This window comes from Aythya fuligula, chromosome 7 (assembly GCF_009819795.1).
Source record: "Aythya fuligula isolate bAytFul2 chromosome 7, bAytFul2.pri, whole genome shotgun sequence".
Classification (NCBI taxonomy): Eukaryota; Metazoa; Chordata; class Aves; order Anseriformes; family Anatidae; genus Aythya; species Aythya fuligula.
Genome location: NC_045565.1, coordinates 25,153,987 through 25,172,489, shown reverse-complemented (window position 1 = coordinate 25,172,489; position 18,503 = coordinate 25,153,987). Strand labels below are relative to the sequence as shown.

At 39.2% G+C, this 18,503-nt stretch overlaps 1 protein-coding gene across 3 annotated transcripts in view; it reads left to right on the top strand.

Moving 5' to 3' along the window:
• STN1 (STN1 subunit of CST complex) overlaps positions 1-18,503 on the top strand; it is a 41,080-nt gene that overhangs the window by 2,418 nt on the left and 20,159 nt on the right. The window contains exons 2-4 of one of the 3 annotated variants that reach the window (XM_032191352.1): positions 2,332-2,397; positions 12,866-13,005; positions 17,412-17,507. In XM_032191352.1, the coding sequence (XP_032047243.1) occupies positions 12,873-13,005; positions 17,412-17,507 (229 nt within the window). In that variant the 5' untranslated portion in view covers positions 2,332-2,397; positions 12,866-12,872. The remainder of the gene's footprint in view (positions 1-2,331; positions 2,398-12,865; positions 13,006-17,411; positions 17,508-18,503) is intronic. The other 2 variants (XM_032191353.1, XM_032191354.1) reach the window with 2 other exon arrangements.

Below are 18,503 nucleotides of genomic sequence, written 5' to 3'. Positions count from 1 at the left end.
GGCGATAAAGTTTCATTTTAAACTTTTTTTTCTTACTTTTTAATAGTTATTTGAGGTCTAAATATAGTATCTGAAAATGAGAATAAGCCACAGTTTTCTTTTTCTAAAAATAAACCCTTTCAGGTGAAGGCTAAGTGCTAGTAGCAAAACATTCCCAATTTGCATTGACTTCCTGGTATGCAGGAGGCTGTGTAAAGCCTGTTTTTTTTTTTGTTTGTTTTGGTTTGGTTTGGTTTGTTTTTTTGCTGTTCTTTCTTTTCTCCTGGTAGCAGGAGTTTTTAGCAACTGTAAATGTTTTCAGATGGTAGGGATAAAAAGATAAAAGTGGATTATAAGGATACAGAAGTGTTGTCTTTGGGAATTCAATGCAATGTGTTTTGAAAATTCAGTGCTTCCTTAAAATGCCTGAGTAGGCTGATAGTGAAGAACTATCTTAGTTATACATTGAATAAACTAGCTTGGAAATAGCTGTGACTCTTTACTGAAATCCTTTTCTCCTCTTAAAGATTTAGAAGTCTCCTCCCTGCTTTCTGCTGCTAAATGTCACCGTCCTTTCCAATTGACTTTTAATTACTTACACTTGTTACTGTTCTCACCTGCCCCCCCTTTAAGTTCTACCTCCATTTCATTTAAACTGCTTTTCTTCGGCTTCTCTTCATTCAGAGTAAATGCACGCTTCAGAAATTTAATCATAGATGTATGCTTCACTACGTAAATTGCCCTAAACTGCAGTCCTACATCCTGTCCTTAGTTCTTTCAAAAATAATTAATGGTATATTTTTATATCATCTTGACTTTCTGTCCACCCACGCTTTCACTGATCTCCTCCAATCTTCTTTCTGATGTCTGAGTTCATTGAACTGCTGTAAGATCACGGGTGACTTGTTGGTGGCTAAATCTGAGACGTGCTTCTTGTTTTGTATGCCTTGATCTGTCTGTCACCATTGACACTCAGTGCTCACTCTTCTGTTTTCTTTACTTGATGCATGTGGTATTTTTGTTGATGTTTTCCAGTTGTATGGAGGTGTTTTTTCCATTGACTCTATTTTTTCTTCTTTTTTTCTGTCCCCGGAGTTAATGTTGTCTCTTGTGTAGGATTCTTGTTTCAGTCATAAACTCTACTCTGCCTCTGAAGTCGTTCCCAAAGTCTGCTGTGCTTCCTGCCGAATCTGACACCTTTTTCCTTGGAGTTCTGGATACTCTGGGATGAAATTCAGATACTTTGCCTTGTACCACCATAATTTTACTAACTTTATGCTTAGGAGAGAGTTTTGGTGACTCCCACACCCAACCTATTTCTTTCTTCTCCCATTTCAGCAGACATTTTCCTCTCCTACCGTACCCGACTCCTCTATCCTAATGCTCTAATTGATGGTAGATAAGCACTGAAAAAAGTCTTTTATTCTTTTAGGGTGTTAAGAGGGTAGCCTAAATGGCTGTGCATTTTCCTCCAAAGAGCATCAAGTCAGAGTACCCATTTGTTGGAAGCATTGCAAGTGGTGACAGCATCATATACAGTGCTCCCTAAACCCTTCTGCTGCATGGACAGTTGGTAGATCTGTAGCTTAGAGATGGGTATTTCTGTTCTGCATTTGAAAATGAATTAATCCTCAGACTCCTGTCAATAACCTGGAAACGATGCTCTGCATGGCTTCTTGGTTTTGATGCACTTCCATAGGAAATATGCACTGGGATGCGTCCATGGGAAATCTAAGAATTGCCGTAGAAACACAGGGCAATTGGAAGCTTCAACCTATACTGGTGCTATTTGATGTTTGTAATAAAAAGATCATGTGTTAAAATGTTACGAGTAAGATCTTCGAAAAGTCTGGGTTTAGTCAAAATTGGCTTAGGTTTTTCAGTAGTCGGTGGGGGAAAGTATCTTCAGAGGGCAATACACCCACTTGAGATGCTTACATTTGTTACACGGTGCTTAGTTGTGTGAGGTGAGTTGTTCTAGAAATGCACGATGGGGTTTCTACTTCTGACCTTCGGAGATAACGCTCCCAGCAAACCTTCTGATCTTCTGATAGCAGGCAACACCTCTGGACTGATGACAGAGCAATTTAGAGAGTAGCCAGATTACCTGAATATTTCCAAGTAAATTAACGATGTTTTATGGAATAATGGACTTTATTTGAAAACAAACGTTAGATAAAAAACAATAATATAAGTCTAAAAAAATCAAATAAGAATCAGATATTTCAATAAATATTACAAGAATATTTCATGACACATCAGATCAAATGTATTCAAGCTTTAATGTGTTTGCTTAATTGAAGTTCTTGCCAAAAAAAAAGAAAAAAAAAATGTTTGTCTTATTGTTTCCAGCTGATCTGCTTCAAAACAAGACTGATACTCTGAAGCATAGTCAGGCTTGCATATATAATTGGAGGGGTAAGTTGTGCTTTTACACTTACTTGGGTGACAAGCAAACCCATACCTTGGGTTTAATGGGAAATGTCAACTGCTTTAAAATTCTGTAGCTGATTGTTTTTATTGATTAATTGACTAATGTAGTTAGAAACTTCAAGTCCTCTTTCATGATAAAATTTTGAAGAAGAAGGTTGGACACTGCTCAGTTTACATTTAATTTGAAAATTCCTATAAAGTGAGTTTCGGGTTAGTATTAAAACTTTTTGTTGCATTGTGGATGGCTGTATTTTTGTAGTACAGTAGCTATTCTAAATTCTTTTATCCCATGTGTTGATGACTATAATAATGTCACAGAACCATGCATGAATAAGTCTACCTAGACTATTGATTTCTTTTAAAATAATATAAAATCAAACTACTCCTAGCCTTAGCAGTATTGGTATCTTCTTTCTAAGCATTTTATTCACTTGAGATTATACTTAAAGCAACATTTATTTGATCAAAACTGTACATGAACACAAGGCAAAGTGTTTAAAACTTGTAGAGCCCCCTCCATCTGATGGATATTAGAAGCTTTAGTTAAGTCACATGAAAGCATGCATTACAAATGCTTCTCCATGTTTGTCTTTCCTCCAGATGGTAATTAGACCTTTTCCTCTTGCATAGGAGTCACGAGCTGATTTGTTCTTTTTGTTCGTGGCTTTCAAATTTGCATTAGTTCACATAGCAGCTAGGATTAGAAATTTATTAAGGGATAAAGATAGCTTTGCATCTCAGTCAATACTGGCACAAAATATCTGAATCAAAAACCCCACATGTATTACTGCTTTTCTTTCTGCAAATCCCGAATTTCATCCTCTGTTTCCCAGGAACCTTTTTCCAGACTGGACATTATGTTCTTGTGTGATCCTGATCAGCTCTGGAATCTTAGGACTGAATAACTTGTTCTGCAATATGGAAATAAGTTGTTTGTTTGTTTGTCTTGGTTTTTAATTATTATTATGGCCAGCAACCCAGTGCTGGTTATGCAGTAAGCATAAGCAGGGTCCTTATCATTCCTTCTACACAGATTATAAAAACATACCTTGCTGAAAAATAGGGAACATTTTGGAAGGAAAAAGAGGACAATCTGATGAAAGGGTAGGACAGAAAGCCACTGATGGTTTAGTGATATCCCAGTGAGAGACACTGCAGTGGGATAATGTTGGAAACGTATCTATTATCAAAAAGAGCAAATAACTTTTAAATGTGAGATACTGACTGTTCATTAATGCAAAGCTAGACTTTAAATTATAAACTGTTACTGAGAAAAGCGTACTTTTTCACTGAAAAAGTCATTTTTACGTTGCATCCACGTTTAACATAGTTTATGCATGTATTATGTTCTGCTATTTTTATCTAGATTTTTATAAACTATAGTGTAATTCTGTTTTGTGAGTCAAAAAATACTGTAACTTGTAAAATATGGTTTGGTTTTCTGTAGGTTCTCTTCTTGGTATTACAGCTGCACATGCTGCTGCTGTCCTGTGGAGATTGTTCAGGCAAACAACAGCTATTGTGTGTCTGACAATAGCATACACAAACTTTGGGTGCTGGGACCTGCTTATGAGAAAACAGCATTGTGATGGGATTCACTTTGTAGCTCAAGTTCCCCAAAATCCCCCAAATTCTTTTTTTTTTTTTTTTTTTTTTTACAGAATAGGCCTTTAATCTCACACCCACAGAATTATATTGCATAGTACACCATGAGGTATTTATGAATTAAAACAAAAAAGTCCATTACTCTAATTTGAACTGAATTTTCGGTAGCAGAGACCCATAAAATTACCCAAAGAAAAAATAATTCCTGCAACTGGTGGCAGAGCTATAATCTAATGTTCTGGATGCAGTATACAGGAGCAACTGACTTTCAGAAGCCTGAGGTAGGGTGTGGCATCTATTGAAATACAATTAAGGAAACACTTTAATCTGTTTATAAAAGGATGTTTTGTCTGTCTTTTTTTTTTCCCACATACCACGAAGTCAGAAATAGCAACGACTTTATCATATGGTAACTGTGACAGTGATTCATGCAGGGAATATAAGGAGTTGCAGCCACAGGATTCAGTGAGGTGTTTTCTTTCGGGATTCTTGCTATTCTGTCCATTTGGTGACTTCCTAATGGATTCAGAAAAAGTTTTTATTGAAGGTAGGCTAAAATCATTACTAGCAAATCAGTTTAGCCTTCTTTGCTCTATGGGGAGGTAAGCTGTTAAGACGACATTCATATTGCAGGCAAGGAGTTCCTGTGCAGTTTTTGGTTTGTCCTGTACGGGACTGGTGTCTTGTATCGGCTCTCAGTGATGAGATATGGAAAGAGCTCAGAGGGAGGACCTGTAAAATACTCATTAGTTCAGAACATCCTCTGAGAATTGCAAAAATTGCTAACCCACAATTTGATAGAGGACAAAGTCTCTGGATTTTTAACGGGTCTGAGTAGAATTTAGCAGCTGAAGATGAGGGATGATGAGCCAGAATCCTTAGCAGAGAAGAAACTACTCTTCAAATCATTCAGAGTTCATAGAGCAGAGTGTAAGAGATGGTGCAGAACAATTTGTCTTAAGGAATTGAGAAGTATCTGTACACCGTTGGCATTTCTGTGTCCCTCTAGTGTGAGCATCCAAAGAATAAGAGAAGATCAAATCAATTTTCTTTACCTAATAAAACTTTTTGTAGTTCTGTTGTGCCTCAGAAATCCTGTGCTTGATTTCAGGTATAGAAGTTCTAGTCCTCAGAAAGGTGGCACAGTTGCAAAAGAAATTCAGAGGCTTGATGGCTGGGAATCTACATCTTTGATGCTGCAAACAACTCTGGATACTTTTTCTAGACAATGGCTGAGAGGACAAATAACCTCGACAAGGAGCATTAGAAAAATATAATCAAACTTTGCTCTTCCATGTGTTGATAGTATGAAATTCTCCCAGTAAGAGAGAAAATACTATAATAATAATAATGTCTCAATGCTTTTTTTTTTTTTTTTCCATGCTGTCTTTCAGTTTGCACGGGGTTATCTTTAGTAGCATCTAAACATTTTTCTACAAGAAGTTCCTTCAGACCAGGAAGTATTACGAGTTTATATTTGCAGGAGAAAACAAATAATTTTGTGGAATTGCATACAAAGGGAGAAAAACAAAACAAAACAAAAACTAACTGGTCTAGAAATGAAAGTCAGTGTAAAGTTAATTTTATTATCCTTCCAACCATTTTAACAGTCCTCCAAAAGAGCTCCAAATGTAATCTCAGCCTCTAGTTATGCTCACAGACAATGTGATGATCCTGCTTGTGTCTGAAACTTCAAAGTTATTCTGCCTTGAATTATTTTGTGTATGCCAACACCAGTGTTAGTTGGAGCCCACATTTCAAGCAGAGCCTCAGTTTGCATGGGTTTGTTCTGATATAGTTAAAAGGTTCGCTTGTACAGCAAAGAAAAACTTTAATTGAATTCAGAACTTTAAACAGGTCTGCCATAATCTTAACGCTTTGGTGTGCTCTGTGAATATTTTGAAAACTTTTTTGCACGTCTGTGCACCTCAACCAAACACGAGGTTAATCATTGGTAGGTCTCTGGTTGTCGTGGAACGCTCTGTTGTGCTATGAATGTTCATATAGATCCTGATCTTAATCCAGAGGCTGTTTTAATTTACACCAGATGCATAAACTCATTTAAAGGAGCAAAAAGTAGTCAGGAAAACTTGCTTCTAGAACTGGAATTAACTTTGTTGTGGAGAATACAGGCCTAACAGCTTTAGAAAGCTGTTTAACTGTGTTTGCCCCATCTACCCACATCTGTGGAATTTGAAAATACGCCTTCAAGAAGTAGCACTAAATCTATTTTACTCTGCTGTAGCAAAGTAGGAAAGCTGACTGTGTTGCCTTAAAATGTGGTGAGTTATGTTTTATTCTCTTTGCTTTGTTCGTTAACCTGAATATCCCTTTACGGTGGATCAGTAAAATACGTGTATCTGTCCCAAAAATGTTCACTTGCCAAGAGACTGCTTGGAGCCCTTTTCTCTCAAAGCTTCCATCCTGCTGTTTTTCCAACCAGCAGACTTATTATTTATTAAGAAAGGAGAAAAAAAAAAGTAATTTATTTTTAGTTTTTGTTTGTTTTTACTTTACGCCAACAACTGGGAACTGTCTTTCCCAGCAAAAGAATGTCTTTTCAGCAGCTCAGCTCATTCTCACAGCGCGGTGGGAGATTAAGAGCTTTTAGAGGGAATTAATCACCTTCATAGACTTCCTCTTGCCCTCACTGCAGACAGGTTAGGAGAATTAGTTGAAGAGGGTACTTCAGCGTGATTATCTAATGGCTTTAAAATACAAATAGCAAGTGAAGCTTTATGACTATCAGCAGTGATTACCACTACTTTATTTGTGTCAAGATTACAGCTGTGACAAATAAACACAGAGCCAGTGTGTTTGTCTGTTGAGTGGTTTGCTGGTTTCTTGATACACAGAAAATGTCTTGTGACTAACACGTGGGATGAGGATCTGAAGGAGCTGCTTCTACTTTTTTTTTTTTTTTTTATTGCACGCTTCATTTTTGGTTGACCAGAATCATGCTTTTGGAAAATTGGGGGCTGAAACCTTGTCACCAGGTTTAACTTGCATGTAAAACAATCTGCAGTGCCAAAAAAGAAGATGCTTTAGGATTGTAAGTTCTGCCCTTCTTCTTTCTGAGACTGTTGATGTTGGAGAAACCAACCTATCTGGTCTTTTGCAGAAACACCTGTCTGTCCAGAAGGATTTCAAAATTCTTCTGGAAATGAAAAACAGAGATAAAAATACATGACCGTTTACATCAGAAGACATTAACTCTCCTGGAAGACTATTCAATGCAGTAACTGTGTCAGTCTGGTGACAAAATACGGTGTTTTTTCTCCTATCTAGTGATTGTGAGCAATACTTTTCTATGTTGCTTACTGGCTAAAGTTCATGGCGATGGGTCTTTTGTCTTGCACCATCTTCCCTTGGCAGGGAAGCGTGCTGTGATATCTCATGTAATTAAAAGACAGATGTTTAAAGTTTCGAGCAGTGTCTTTCCCAGAAATCCTGCAATTTGTTCTCTTTCGGTAAATGAGTTATCTCAGGAGGTTGCAGTTGTTAACACTTGCACAAATGACTTCAGGAACTGCCGAACTTATTGAAATTCAGGAGTTCTAGCTCTCAAGTTTGCTTCAAAAATAGCTTTTAAAAATTGAAACTATACTTTCTTGCATACAAGACATAGAGGATGTAGTTCCCTACTGACATTTGTTACAGCATCTAGTATGGGAGTGCACACAAGCAGTAGAAGGTAGATTATTAGATTGGAAGTGTTTAGCCTACTTTCTCTGAGTGATGTATTCTGATCTCAGTGGCTTTTTTTCTTGTTACTAGTGTTGAAAATGATCTTTTAATTATGTAGCTTTAAAAAAAGCCTATGGATGAACTTCGGCTTTAGAATCTTTATTCCCTATTGTCTGTAACCAAAGGCTTTACTTTCCAGCTCACTTAGATCTACTTGAGTAATAAAACGTTGGTTTTGTTTGCTTGCTTTTAACTTAAAATGTTGTATGTGGCTTTGGCTAATTAAAACCATTTTTAACTGTATGGTGCTGGAATTGCCTCTGCTGCTCATGAAGAATTGAATAATGCTCCTTTGTCGAGCAGGGTGTTGACTCAGCCACAGCTGAGTTCAATTCAGATGATCGGGGTGGTTGCAAAACCCAGCTGCTTGCTCTGCCCCACTTTCCACAAGTTGCTTTCTCTGTGGTGGCGATGGCTGACCCATAAAGCAATTCTTTACCAACCACAGCTCATAGCCCGGTTTGTTCGAGTTCACCAAGGGTGACTGCAAGTTGTTTTAATGCACTGGGCAGCCAGCTGCAGCAGTTCAGGATCTTCTTCTGTGTATGTGGTTGGTGCTGGTGCAGTGTGTAGGCTTTGGAGAGGAGCAGATGCCTGGCAGGATGTTTATACCGCGTGTGTTGGTGGGTAAATATCCTCTGCTTCTGACTCAAAGCTAGCTTGAGAGAGTCTCTGCAGCGCTTTGCCAGTAGTTGCATGCTAATTGCAGACAACCTTTGGCAAACTACTTTTTGCGTGGCTTCATCTGGCTCCAAACAATCATCATGGTCATCTTAAAGTAAGGAAATCTTCTCCAAGAGCTCTGGCTGTAAATCACATCCAGTTAAAAGGCTCCACAAAAAAACACAAACACAGGTTCTCTTCCTTGCGGTTCCCATGTCACTGGGATTGGAAGAAGTCCAGTTCTTAATCTTTTCACATTTTTTGAAAAAGGTGAACACAGGATTAGGAACTGAGATATTTATTTTCTGAAGCTGCTCCTGTTGAACAAAGCTCCCAATTAAACCACCCAAGGGATATTTGAACGAGCCTGGACCATCCTCCCAGGTGGGCTACTTGGGAAGGAAGGTAGCAAATGTGCTTGGTTTTGGGACGTGGCAGCTGTTGAGAAGCCTGCTAACTTTCTTTGGTTTCTCTTCTCCTGTTAGGATAGGATAGTACCTTGCTGAGCTCACAAGAGGAGCCTGAAGATTAGGGACTTGTTTCAATTCTCACTAAGGTCAGAAAAGCTAACATTGATAGCAGGAGGTCAAGGAGAGGGCCTTGTTTGAAAAGGATAGTGCCTAGAATAGTCTCAAATTGGGGTGTTTTTATTTATTTGTACTTAAATAACTGCCATAAAAACTTCACGTTTTTACCTTTGGAACAGGACTGTTTCGCAGAGAAGCATTTCAGTAATAACATTTAGTGCCTGATTTCCTGTGTGTTTATTTGTTTTGCTGTGTCTTTGTTACCTTCAGAGGTATTTTACCAAGAGGCAAAAAAGGATATTTCGTATTTATTAAGCGCGTGGACCTGATGCCTCTTTTGCCTTTCCATCACCTCGCGGGACTGAGTTCTTTCCACTACTGCAGTTGCAAAGTCCTTACTTGCTTTCAAAACAAAATGCAGAAAGAGATAACGTTTCACTAAATCTCATCACATGGTTCAGCAAAAGTCACTTCAGTTCCCAAACATTTCTATGCACAGATCTGTTTGGAATTGTTAATTGCTGGCTGTGTTGTTATTGATTCCAGCGCCGTGCATCACCACAGCGCCTGCGGTTTGCCCCTTGGTTCGTGCAGGGTGGCTGTTATCTGCCGGGCTGATAGCGTATCGCCAGCAGGACCCGTGAGGAGCAGAAAGCACTGCTGGCATAATGGGAGGCCCTGCTTTTGGCAGGATGGCTCCGTGATTAATTAACCCCCAGGATGGAGAGGCTTCCTGTGCCAATCTGAGTGGAAGTTATGGGAAGATAGTGGTACGTAGCTGAAGAGAAATTGATTAGAAGCATTTTTATCAGCCTTGTAGGAATTCTGTTCTCTAACACTATCGGTCTGCGTGCATCAAGCCTGTAAACTAAATGAAAAATAGATCCATTGGAAGGGGTTACCTAACATCTTTGTTTGTTACAGGAGCAAAAAGACGACAGCTGCCGATGCCATGAGCTGGCTGTAAGGCAGAGCTCACTGCAGAATTATCAGAAAGTTTCCACCCTAGCAGAATGGCCTCCTAATGAGTGTGTGGAGGGAAGCAGTACAGGGGACAGTAGATGTCTCTGCCTCCCAGAGGCCACAAGCCTTTGGTTTTGAATAGGTAACTGGTAAAATAGGGCTACTGAGTGTACCACTTGGGAGGGAAGAAAGAAAATGGGCTTGGCGTTGGGTGGTGGCACTGCTTGGAAAGGCTGAAGGGACCACGAAAGGGCAAGAGAAAACTGCTGTGCAGAAGCAGAGCCTGTTGGCCATCGCCAAAAGCAAGTTAGTGGCTAGAGTGCAGTTTCACTATCCCAGCCTTGTAGGTATGGATTGTCTAGCTTGTGGCTTCAGAGGATTCATTCTCGAGACTTCAGAAAAACTTGTTGTGCCTTCATTGTGCCAGGGAGGGGATTTGCTTTGTATCAGGGAATCCCCAGAACTTTGGATGTCTGCAGCACACATCAACCCAGCAGAGTGCTACTGTACGTGAAGGGTGAACATTTCTATGGTGAAGAGCTGTAACAAGGCTTGTGAGGTAGAGGGAAGCTACAGAATTTGAGATTTAATTCCCAGTAGTTCTGAGATACAAAGAGCTTTTGCTGCACAAATCAATCTTTCTTCAGGACAGGGAAGCAGTAAAAGATGCTTCGTTTCCTGTAAGGCAGAAATGTTCAGCCTTCTGGCTAGTGCTCAGTCGATTACCACGTTTAAAATGCCCAGATGTTAATTGCGTAGTGAAATAATACATTGCAGATATTTTTAATCTCTAGTGGTGCTGCTTCACCAATTTTTCCACTCAGATGTGCACATGTGCGGGGGTGACTGCTGCGTTTTGCTCCAGCGAGTGGCTGTTCATGCACAACACAAAGTTAGGCTTTTCACCTGATTCTCTTTTTTTTTTAGCTTGTTTTTAAGGTCTGCTACCTGTCTAGGAGAACAGGCTAATGCTGAGCTACGACAGTTTGCAATAATCCTGCAGAATACACTGGGGGACGTGGTGCAGAAAGGAATATTGCTTTGTGTGCAAGATAATGACAGGCAACAAGACTGAGATTGTGTCCACGTTTCTTGCCTGGGAGAAGAGCCACTAAAAGTGAATAGCTGGGGGGCTGTACCCCATAAAAGACAAAAAGGTACCCTGAAAGTGCCTGTTGGAGAGCAGGACGCTGAGCAGGAGTGCTTCTCTTTGTTCCAACTTCCCATGTGCTAACCCTGATTGACCGTAGGATGTATGTTTGTTGTTTGGTGTGTGAACTCTGTGTGTGTGCCATAACCTTTTGTTGGGCTAATTGTTTTTTTTTTTTCATATATATATATTTACAGTAATGTAGGAACAAGGCAGGTACCAGCATACATGAGACTGCAAGCAATCAGAGAGGCACTGGGAAGACTAATTTTGTCATGAAAATGAATGTGCTAAGTAAAATACAGGTTCAAACCATGTGTTTGCTCGGGAAGGTTTGTGGTCTAAATTTGATATAGGCTATATAGCAAGCAACTGGAGAGCTGCCATATGGAGGAACAGCAACCTTGCGTTATGAAGTTCATGTGGTTAACAGCTTAGCTTAGCAATTTCTACTGAGCACTGCCTGCAATTCAGCAGCAGAAAAAGTGTGTTTCCTGTGGAGATTCGAGTGGAAAAAAGGATGGTAAGAAGTTTCTGAGTAGGCATTGCATGTGCAAAAGGGGTAGGTTGGGAAAACCTGCTTGTAGGTGGCAGAGAGACAAAAATCCAAGTGTAAACAAAAATACTCAGGTTGTTACCTAAAGGTGAAGTCATGGTGGAACTTTCCAAAGTATTTATTTTGGAAATAAGTATAATTATCGTCTGCAGTTCTTTTCACCTTATAAAGGAGATGTCAGCAACACTCTAGCATATTGTGCTGCACTGTTTTTCTGCCACAAATTAAACTTTAAGTGTGAAAACAGAAATGAAGCGGAATCCAAGCTGTGTTGCTTCCCAAAGAAGCAAGATGCTATCCTGATATTCGTGGCGTGTTGGCTCTCTAGCAGTAGCTATAAGTGTCTCTTGCAGAGTACAGAGATCACTGGCAACCCGTAGCAGGGAGCTCTTCTCTCTCAGAAGACTTGAGCTTCCAACTCTCAGCTGTAATGCAGGATTAAAGCTGCCCACTTACCACCTCTGGTCTACACCTGTAAGTGGCTGATGTCCATTCAGTGGTAACGTGGAGAGCTTTACAGGAACAATTTAATTACCCGTGCAAGAGAAACTAATAAAAAGTATATCCAGCCTCAAAATCTCTACAAGGTGTCCAGGACAAACCTTCTTGAATTGAGAGCTATTTTTTTTTTGAAACCAACTGTGATAAACTGAGAATTAGCTCTGGACAGAAGGTAGGCATGAAGCAGGGAAAACTGAAGAGGTAAAAGGGGAAAGGAACCATTATGAAGTTATTGGACACTGCATGTCCAAAATAAAGAAGGGCTGGTTGCTTTTTCTTTTATTAAAAGAAAAAAAAAAAAAGCCTTCCTTCCCGTGGTAAAGCACAGGGTGAACAATGAGGAGAATATCTTAGGGAAGGGAAAGAGAATGATGGGGAGGAAAATGAAGTATACAGGAAGTAACTCATTATTATCCCCCTCTTAAAGAAGTATTGTATTTGGTTCTCTCTATGTCCACAGATGAGAAATCCCTGAAATTCTATTTCAGTTGAAGGAGCTTGGCAGAATGATGTTACTGTTGAGCTTCAATACTGAAATAAATTGTCAGTATTGATATTGTGACCATTTCTTATGAGATGCAAAGGTAACATTGTGTTAGACAAGTTCTTGCGACTCTTCATCAGCTCTGGTGTGTTGCTGTTTGTAAAATCACGAGCTATTTTTTCATTCAGCTGGAACATAGGAGAACAGCCTCTCCTCACCTGTGTGGACAATAACTACATTTTTTCCTGTGTTCACAGGTTTTGAATGCAGTCTGAGTCCAAGAAGTATGAAGAAGAGACGCCTTCTCTGTTCTGGGGGTTGGATCCTGTGTTTTCTGCGTTTGCAAGACTCTATATTAAAGATATAAAAGAAATGAGAGAATCTAAACAAGTGCCAGGTATGTACTTATATGTGCTGGTTATGATACGTGTAGAATTATAATTGATTTACGTTGTGCTTCTTGTCCAGGGATTTAAGAATGTTCGTGCAGTTATTTTTTAATGTCCCGAAGCTAAGTGACAGTAGTATCCTGTAGCAGTCCTAGGAAGAACAGGTTGTATACCACGGTCAAAGGATTATAGATGGAAAAACAGAATGTGTTAGTTCTGAAGGCTTTTCTTCTTGTGTGTATATATATTTATACACACGTGTATATACACACAACCTGTGTTACATTAAGGTAACATTGTGCTTCTGCTGTGTGTTATACTCTGAAAGTTAGTTCTAAAAACGCTGGTCCTTTCTGTCATGTGTTATACCTTGCCACTGTCTCCACAACAGTTGATGAGGAATTTATACCTCTTTTTTTTTTTTTTTTTTTTAATTACATAATATTGATTATTTAATGGCATTGATGAGTGCATGTATTTTGCTTTTGCCAATGCATATTAACGTAATATTAAAAAAAAGATAACGGCTTTGTCTGCTTAATTTCTAGATATAATAGATAAGACTTTCTTCATATATTTGAACAACTTTACTGTACATTCTGGCATCTATTCAGAATCTTATGCCACGCCTTTTGTTTCCTAGCCATTGCTGGAAACTGTATGCTTTGCAGTCTGTTTCTGCTGGTGTTTGGCCAATATCACCCACACGTGTACGTTGTCTAAAGCAATGTGGGTCTGACCTTGAGCTTTTGTTTGCACTATAAAAAGTGCGTGTGTGTATATATATACTATGTATATGTACCTATAAAAGGTACCTGCGTTTGGCTCTTTGAATAAATTCTGTCCTGTAGGTTTTGTTATTCTTGTTGTTTTTTTTTAACAGCAAAGATAACAATAGCGCTCTTCTTATTGAAATGAAGAACTGGTAGTTCTTTGCTTCTTCACAACCATTTTTATGTTCATAGGGACTTTGCAAATTGCAAAAGTTTATTTATATATATATATAAATTTCTACAGCACTTTGTTATTTAACATGAGGGGAGATTTTTTTTCTTAAAGCCATTGCAAGTATGGGACTACAGTCTGTTAATATTTGTGCTAGTGTTAGCAGTATCTAGAAGATTTTTAAAGTCTGCAGTCTTATTGAAGTATTGGTATAGCAAATGCATCTGATAAAGACTGCTTCTGCTTTAATTAAGGACATTTTAATTGTTCTTGAACAAAATACAAAGCAACTCATACACGCACACATACTCAGAAGAATTAAAACTGAACATTAAAAATCATGTTTCAAAAGAGGACTAGCCCTGGAAAGTATAACCCTGTGCTCTTTTGTTCACCTCTAAATCACTTGGGTTTTCCTTCTCACTTCCCTTCCCTTTCTTTTACTGAAGCGAGTTGTCCTGTGCTTCAGGAACTATTTCAGTTTGGTTGTTATGCTTTTTTTCTAAGATGGCCCTAAGGAAGTGGTATCTGTCATGTCAAGATATCAGCCTTTAAAATTGGTGCATGCAAGCTTTCTCCGCTTCCTGTGCATCTGGCGTTCTGCACAACTAAGTTTGCTTGCAGCCCTGTTACATTTTAGAAACCGAACTTTAAAGAATAAAATGAATTTCATAGAACAAACATCCTGAACTCTGCTCACCGTCCTGGCACTGTGTACATACCAAATGAGCTATCTTTCAGCATTTCGCATTCGTTGGCAACAAATGATAGCACAATGGAAACACTTCTGGGGGAAGGAAGAAGGTAGGTGTTTGCCACCAGTGTTCTCTGCTTTTAATGGCTTTTTTTAAAGGCCAGATGGAGCTAATTATGATTAACTATAAATCAGTCACTAAGTAAGGGTAATTAAGAATGAACAAGTGCAAAACAGAGTTGTAACTAGGAGGAATGGGAAGAAACACAGGCTGAATGTCAGGAAAAACATCCTTAGAATGATATCTGCTAAATGGCAGAGCAGCCTCCCCAGGAAGAAGGTGGGATCCCATTCACTGGGATTATTTATATCCTGACTGTACAAATTGCCAGGAATTTACTGTACGGAACAATCTTGTATTGGTCCTGAGGAAATGAACTGAATGACCTAATAAGTTTTTTCTTTCCATTTTTAAGCATTAGGATTTGATGCAACAATGACTAATCCCTTAAAAGAACACAGAGGAAAGCATTAAATCTGTCCAATTACTCTCCTGCTATAAATGGTGACAAGAAGGCTGGAAAACCACTCAGTTAAAAACAGCAACAGTGTTGTCTTAGAGGCCTTGAAATGAGAGTGGGTGTCATACTCGGTTGTAACACATAATCACATCATGAAAATGAGCTTTTCTCAGAGATATCACGCACCACTGCATTGTGACAGCTTATCAACGAACAAGGGAAGCTCCAAATAACATAAAAGGAGGTAATAAGAATTAAAGCACTGGCAAACACCTCAGTGCTAGTAAAGATACGACCAGAAGTTGCTCTGGTGAGCTCTGTATCTATAGCCCCCTAAACCACTGCTGTGGCTTCCTGTTGTGGTAACAGCATCTTAATATCCGTGTTATTTACTGGGTTAATCAGAGCTTGATTGAATGCACTCACACACGGCTCGAAATGTTTAGTGTGTTTTTATTGCTGCTGATATGAACATAATTTGAACAGATAATCTGGGAGGAGAAAAACTCCTTTACACTTGATGACTTTTTAAGTCATCAAGTTCAACAACTTCTAATTGATAGTGTAAATATAATTTTATCTTTTACATTAATTCAGGTAGTTTCTCAGAGAGTAAGGGTGGAGTTCTGTGTAAGTTTATGGGGATGGAGAGAACCAGTTTTATCTGGCCGCTGTCCTTTGCCAAAACTCAGATTACTAACTGCGAAATGAACATAATAACACGTTGCCTGCTTGCACATGAAGAGCTTGGAGTCTGCCTCGCAGATTTGCCCTGAAACTGACCCAGACCTTCTTTTATAGCCATTTTGTAAGGTTTAATTAATGTTTATATATACTGGGAGCATCTTCATTGAGAGTTTCTGTGTAGTAGTGTTTATTTGTGTCCTGATAAATGCAATGAGGAGTGGACAAACCTGCTAAACATTCTCTGTGCCACGCCTGGCCAGTGACTGCATGGGTAGGTTACCAGTGCTGAGATGACAGCGATAGATGCATCCTCAAACCATGCCAGCAGACTTTGACCAGCAAAACTTTTTGTTTGTGACCTGCTTGGCTGATCACCTTTGACTTTTTCTGAGACTTTGCTGGTTGTGTCTCTTACGCGAAGAAAGCTAATTCCAGACCCATTTAAGGCTGCCAGCTATGTAGGGCAAGTTATTTTGGGATTTCAGTTTTTATTTTACATTTTTTTAAATGCAGAATGATTTTGTGACTCCTTTTGCTGCAGTGTTTCTCTTTTCCTTTGTGAGATTTGCCACGGAGTTAAATGTTCCCTTTGTGTCCTTTGAGTTACCTAGTTTTTAGTAGACACTGAACATCCCGGGTGGTGTTATATTTCAGTAAAACAACAGTGTTCCAAAACTGCTGAAAACACATTGAATAAAATTACTCTGGCATGTATGTGGAGCTTATTGTCCTGTTATCCTCCTGCTGGTGGGCTATGAAGCTTCAGTATATGCTTACATCAGTGTTTGTTAAAGACATTTGTCACTCTCTTTCAATAGATTACAGCATGTGGCAACCTCAGTAAGTTCAAGTCCGCTGGGCTCCGATTCCTTCCCATTTCCTGAATGTAATTTTGTGTGTTATTCTTATCCAAGAATATCCAAGTCATCTTTATACATACACAAAAATAGCTTTGAATAGATGTTTTTAGAACATGTTATTTCAGAAACTGAAGCTCAGGATACTGCCCATGACGACTGCATACTGTACTCTGCAATCTAAAAGGGCTGGTACGCTCCCTCCCATCCCCTGCCCCTTGCTGTGGCTCCCGTCCTTTTAGAAATGAAAGACAGAATTGTGTAGAATTGTTGGTTTTCCCTCTTTTGGGTGGCTCTCCCTTAACCAGGAACAGCTGCACTGCGAGAAGCTCAAACTGCTTCCATTGTGTTCCATTATTCATTCTGAAGACTGCTGAAAATGTTTAAAAAAAAAAAAAAAAAAAAAAGCCTAAAGCCTGCAGCAAACAAACTGTTTTGCAGATCCAAATGTACAAGAAACCAAGCAGTTAATGAAGTTCTGCAACTACAAAAGCACGATTTTGGTCTCCTACATAGAGCTGATTCTTCCTTCTAATATTCCCAGAACTCAACATCAAGGGGGATTTTTCACATGAGGAGGCATTAGTTAAGTTTAAGGTACATTAAACATGTAAGAAATGTTTTTTACTGACAAAAGTGACTATATCAGGTAGGCTGTTGAAGGGGGAAAAAAAAAGTAGTTATACTTAACCAGAATGTTTTGTGTCTAGGTATATTCTTCTATAATGGGCACCCAGTAAGACAGGTGGACATTGTTGGGATAGTGGTTCATACTAAAGAACGAGATGCCTTTTACAGTTATGGAGGTAAGATAAGTTTCCTTCTTTGTTCTTGCACTTATCAGCCCTCTGATCTTACTGTTAAAACTTCAAAGGTTGCCTTTTTTTTTTTTTATCAGTGTTGGTTCTTGGAACAACTCTGCTCTTGTCCTTATATAGTGCATCCCCAGCCCAGATTAGCTGGCAAATTTAGGGAAGTTACTGTTTCTCTTCACTTAAAAATAGAGAAATAAGTGGTTAAAGCTGAGTAACTGTTTTGGAGTCATCTAGAAAATCTTATTTTTTGTTATTGTTTTGCCACTGGACTCTACCATCCTCCCTTCACATATATGCAGCTTCTTCGGTCACATATAAATGGATTTAATGGTTCCTGCAAGGAAGAAGTTGCTTCTTCCTTTTTTGAAATTCAGAAATCCCTTCTTTCTTCTTGTATGTTTTGTCATATTTTGAAGCCAGGTTTTCATAGTAGGCAGGAGTTTGTTTATGTTAGACCCATCAGTGCCTTAGCAAATCTGACTCAACCATCACACTGTGTACCAGTCCTTACCAACACCAGCTGAGAGTTGACTTCTCCCTGCTGCTTTTCCCAATATCCAGACTGTTTCATTAACACAGAAACATCTGAGAGTCATTTTGTTCAGCTGTCTTTTTCATCTGGAGAAAAAGCAGCGTGGAGTAGTGGTGATGTGGCAAGTTTAAGAGGTAGGGGAGGCAATCTCATGGTAGGAAGGGGGAGCCAAATGCATGGGCACTATCCAAACATTTGAAGGACTTGTGTCCAGTGTCCACCTGACAGAGGTAAGTTGTGGAGTGCCTCTTTGATGAATAATTCCTGTAAGAGGAATGTTGTGAAGATACCATCGACAGCTTAGAGCCAGGTCCCGGCTTCTGTAACACCTGCAGTTGCATCATACTGCTGCGGAGCAGCACTGACAGCTAGTGCATGTAGCATACCCCACACATGGCTGCTTGAAGTTGTCTCTGCTCTGCAGAAATTTCCCTGCAAGTTTCTTAAAGGGGATA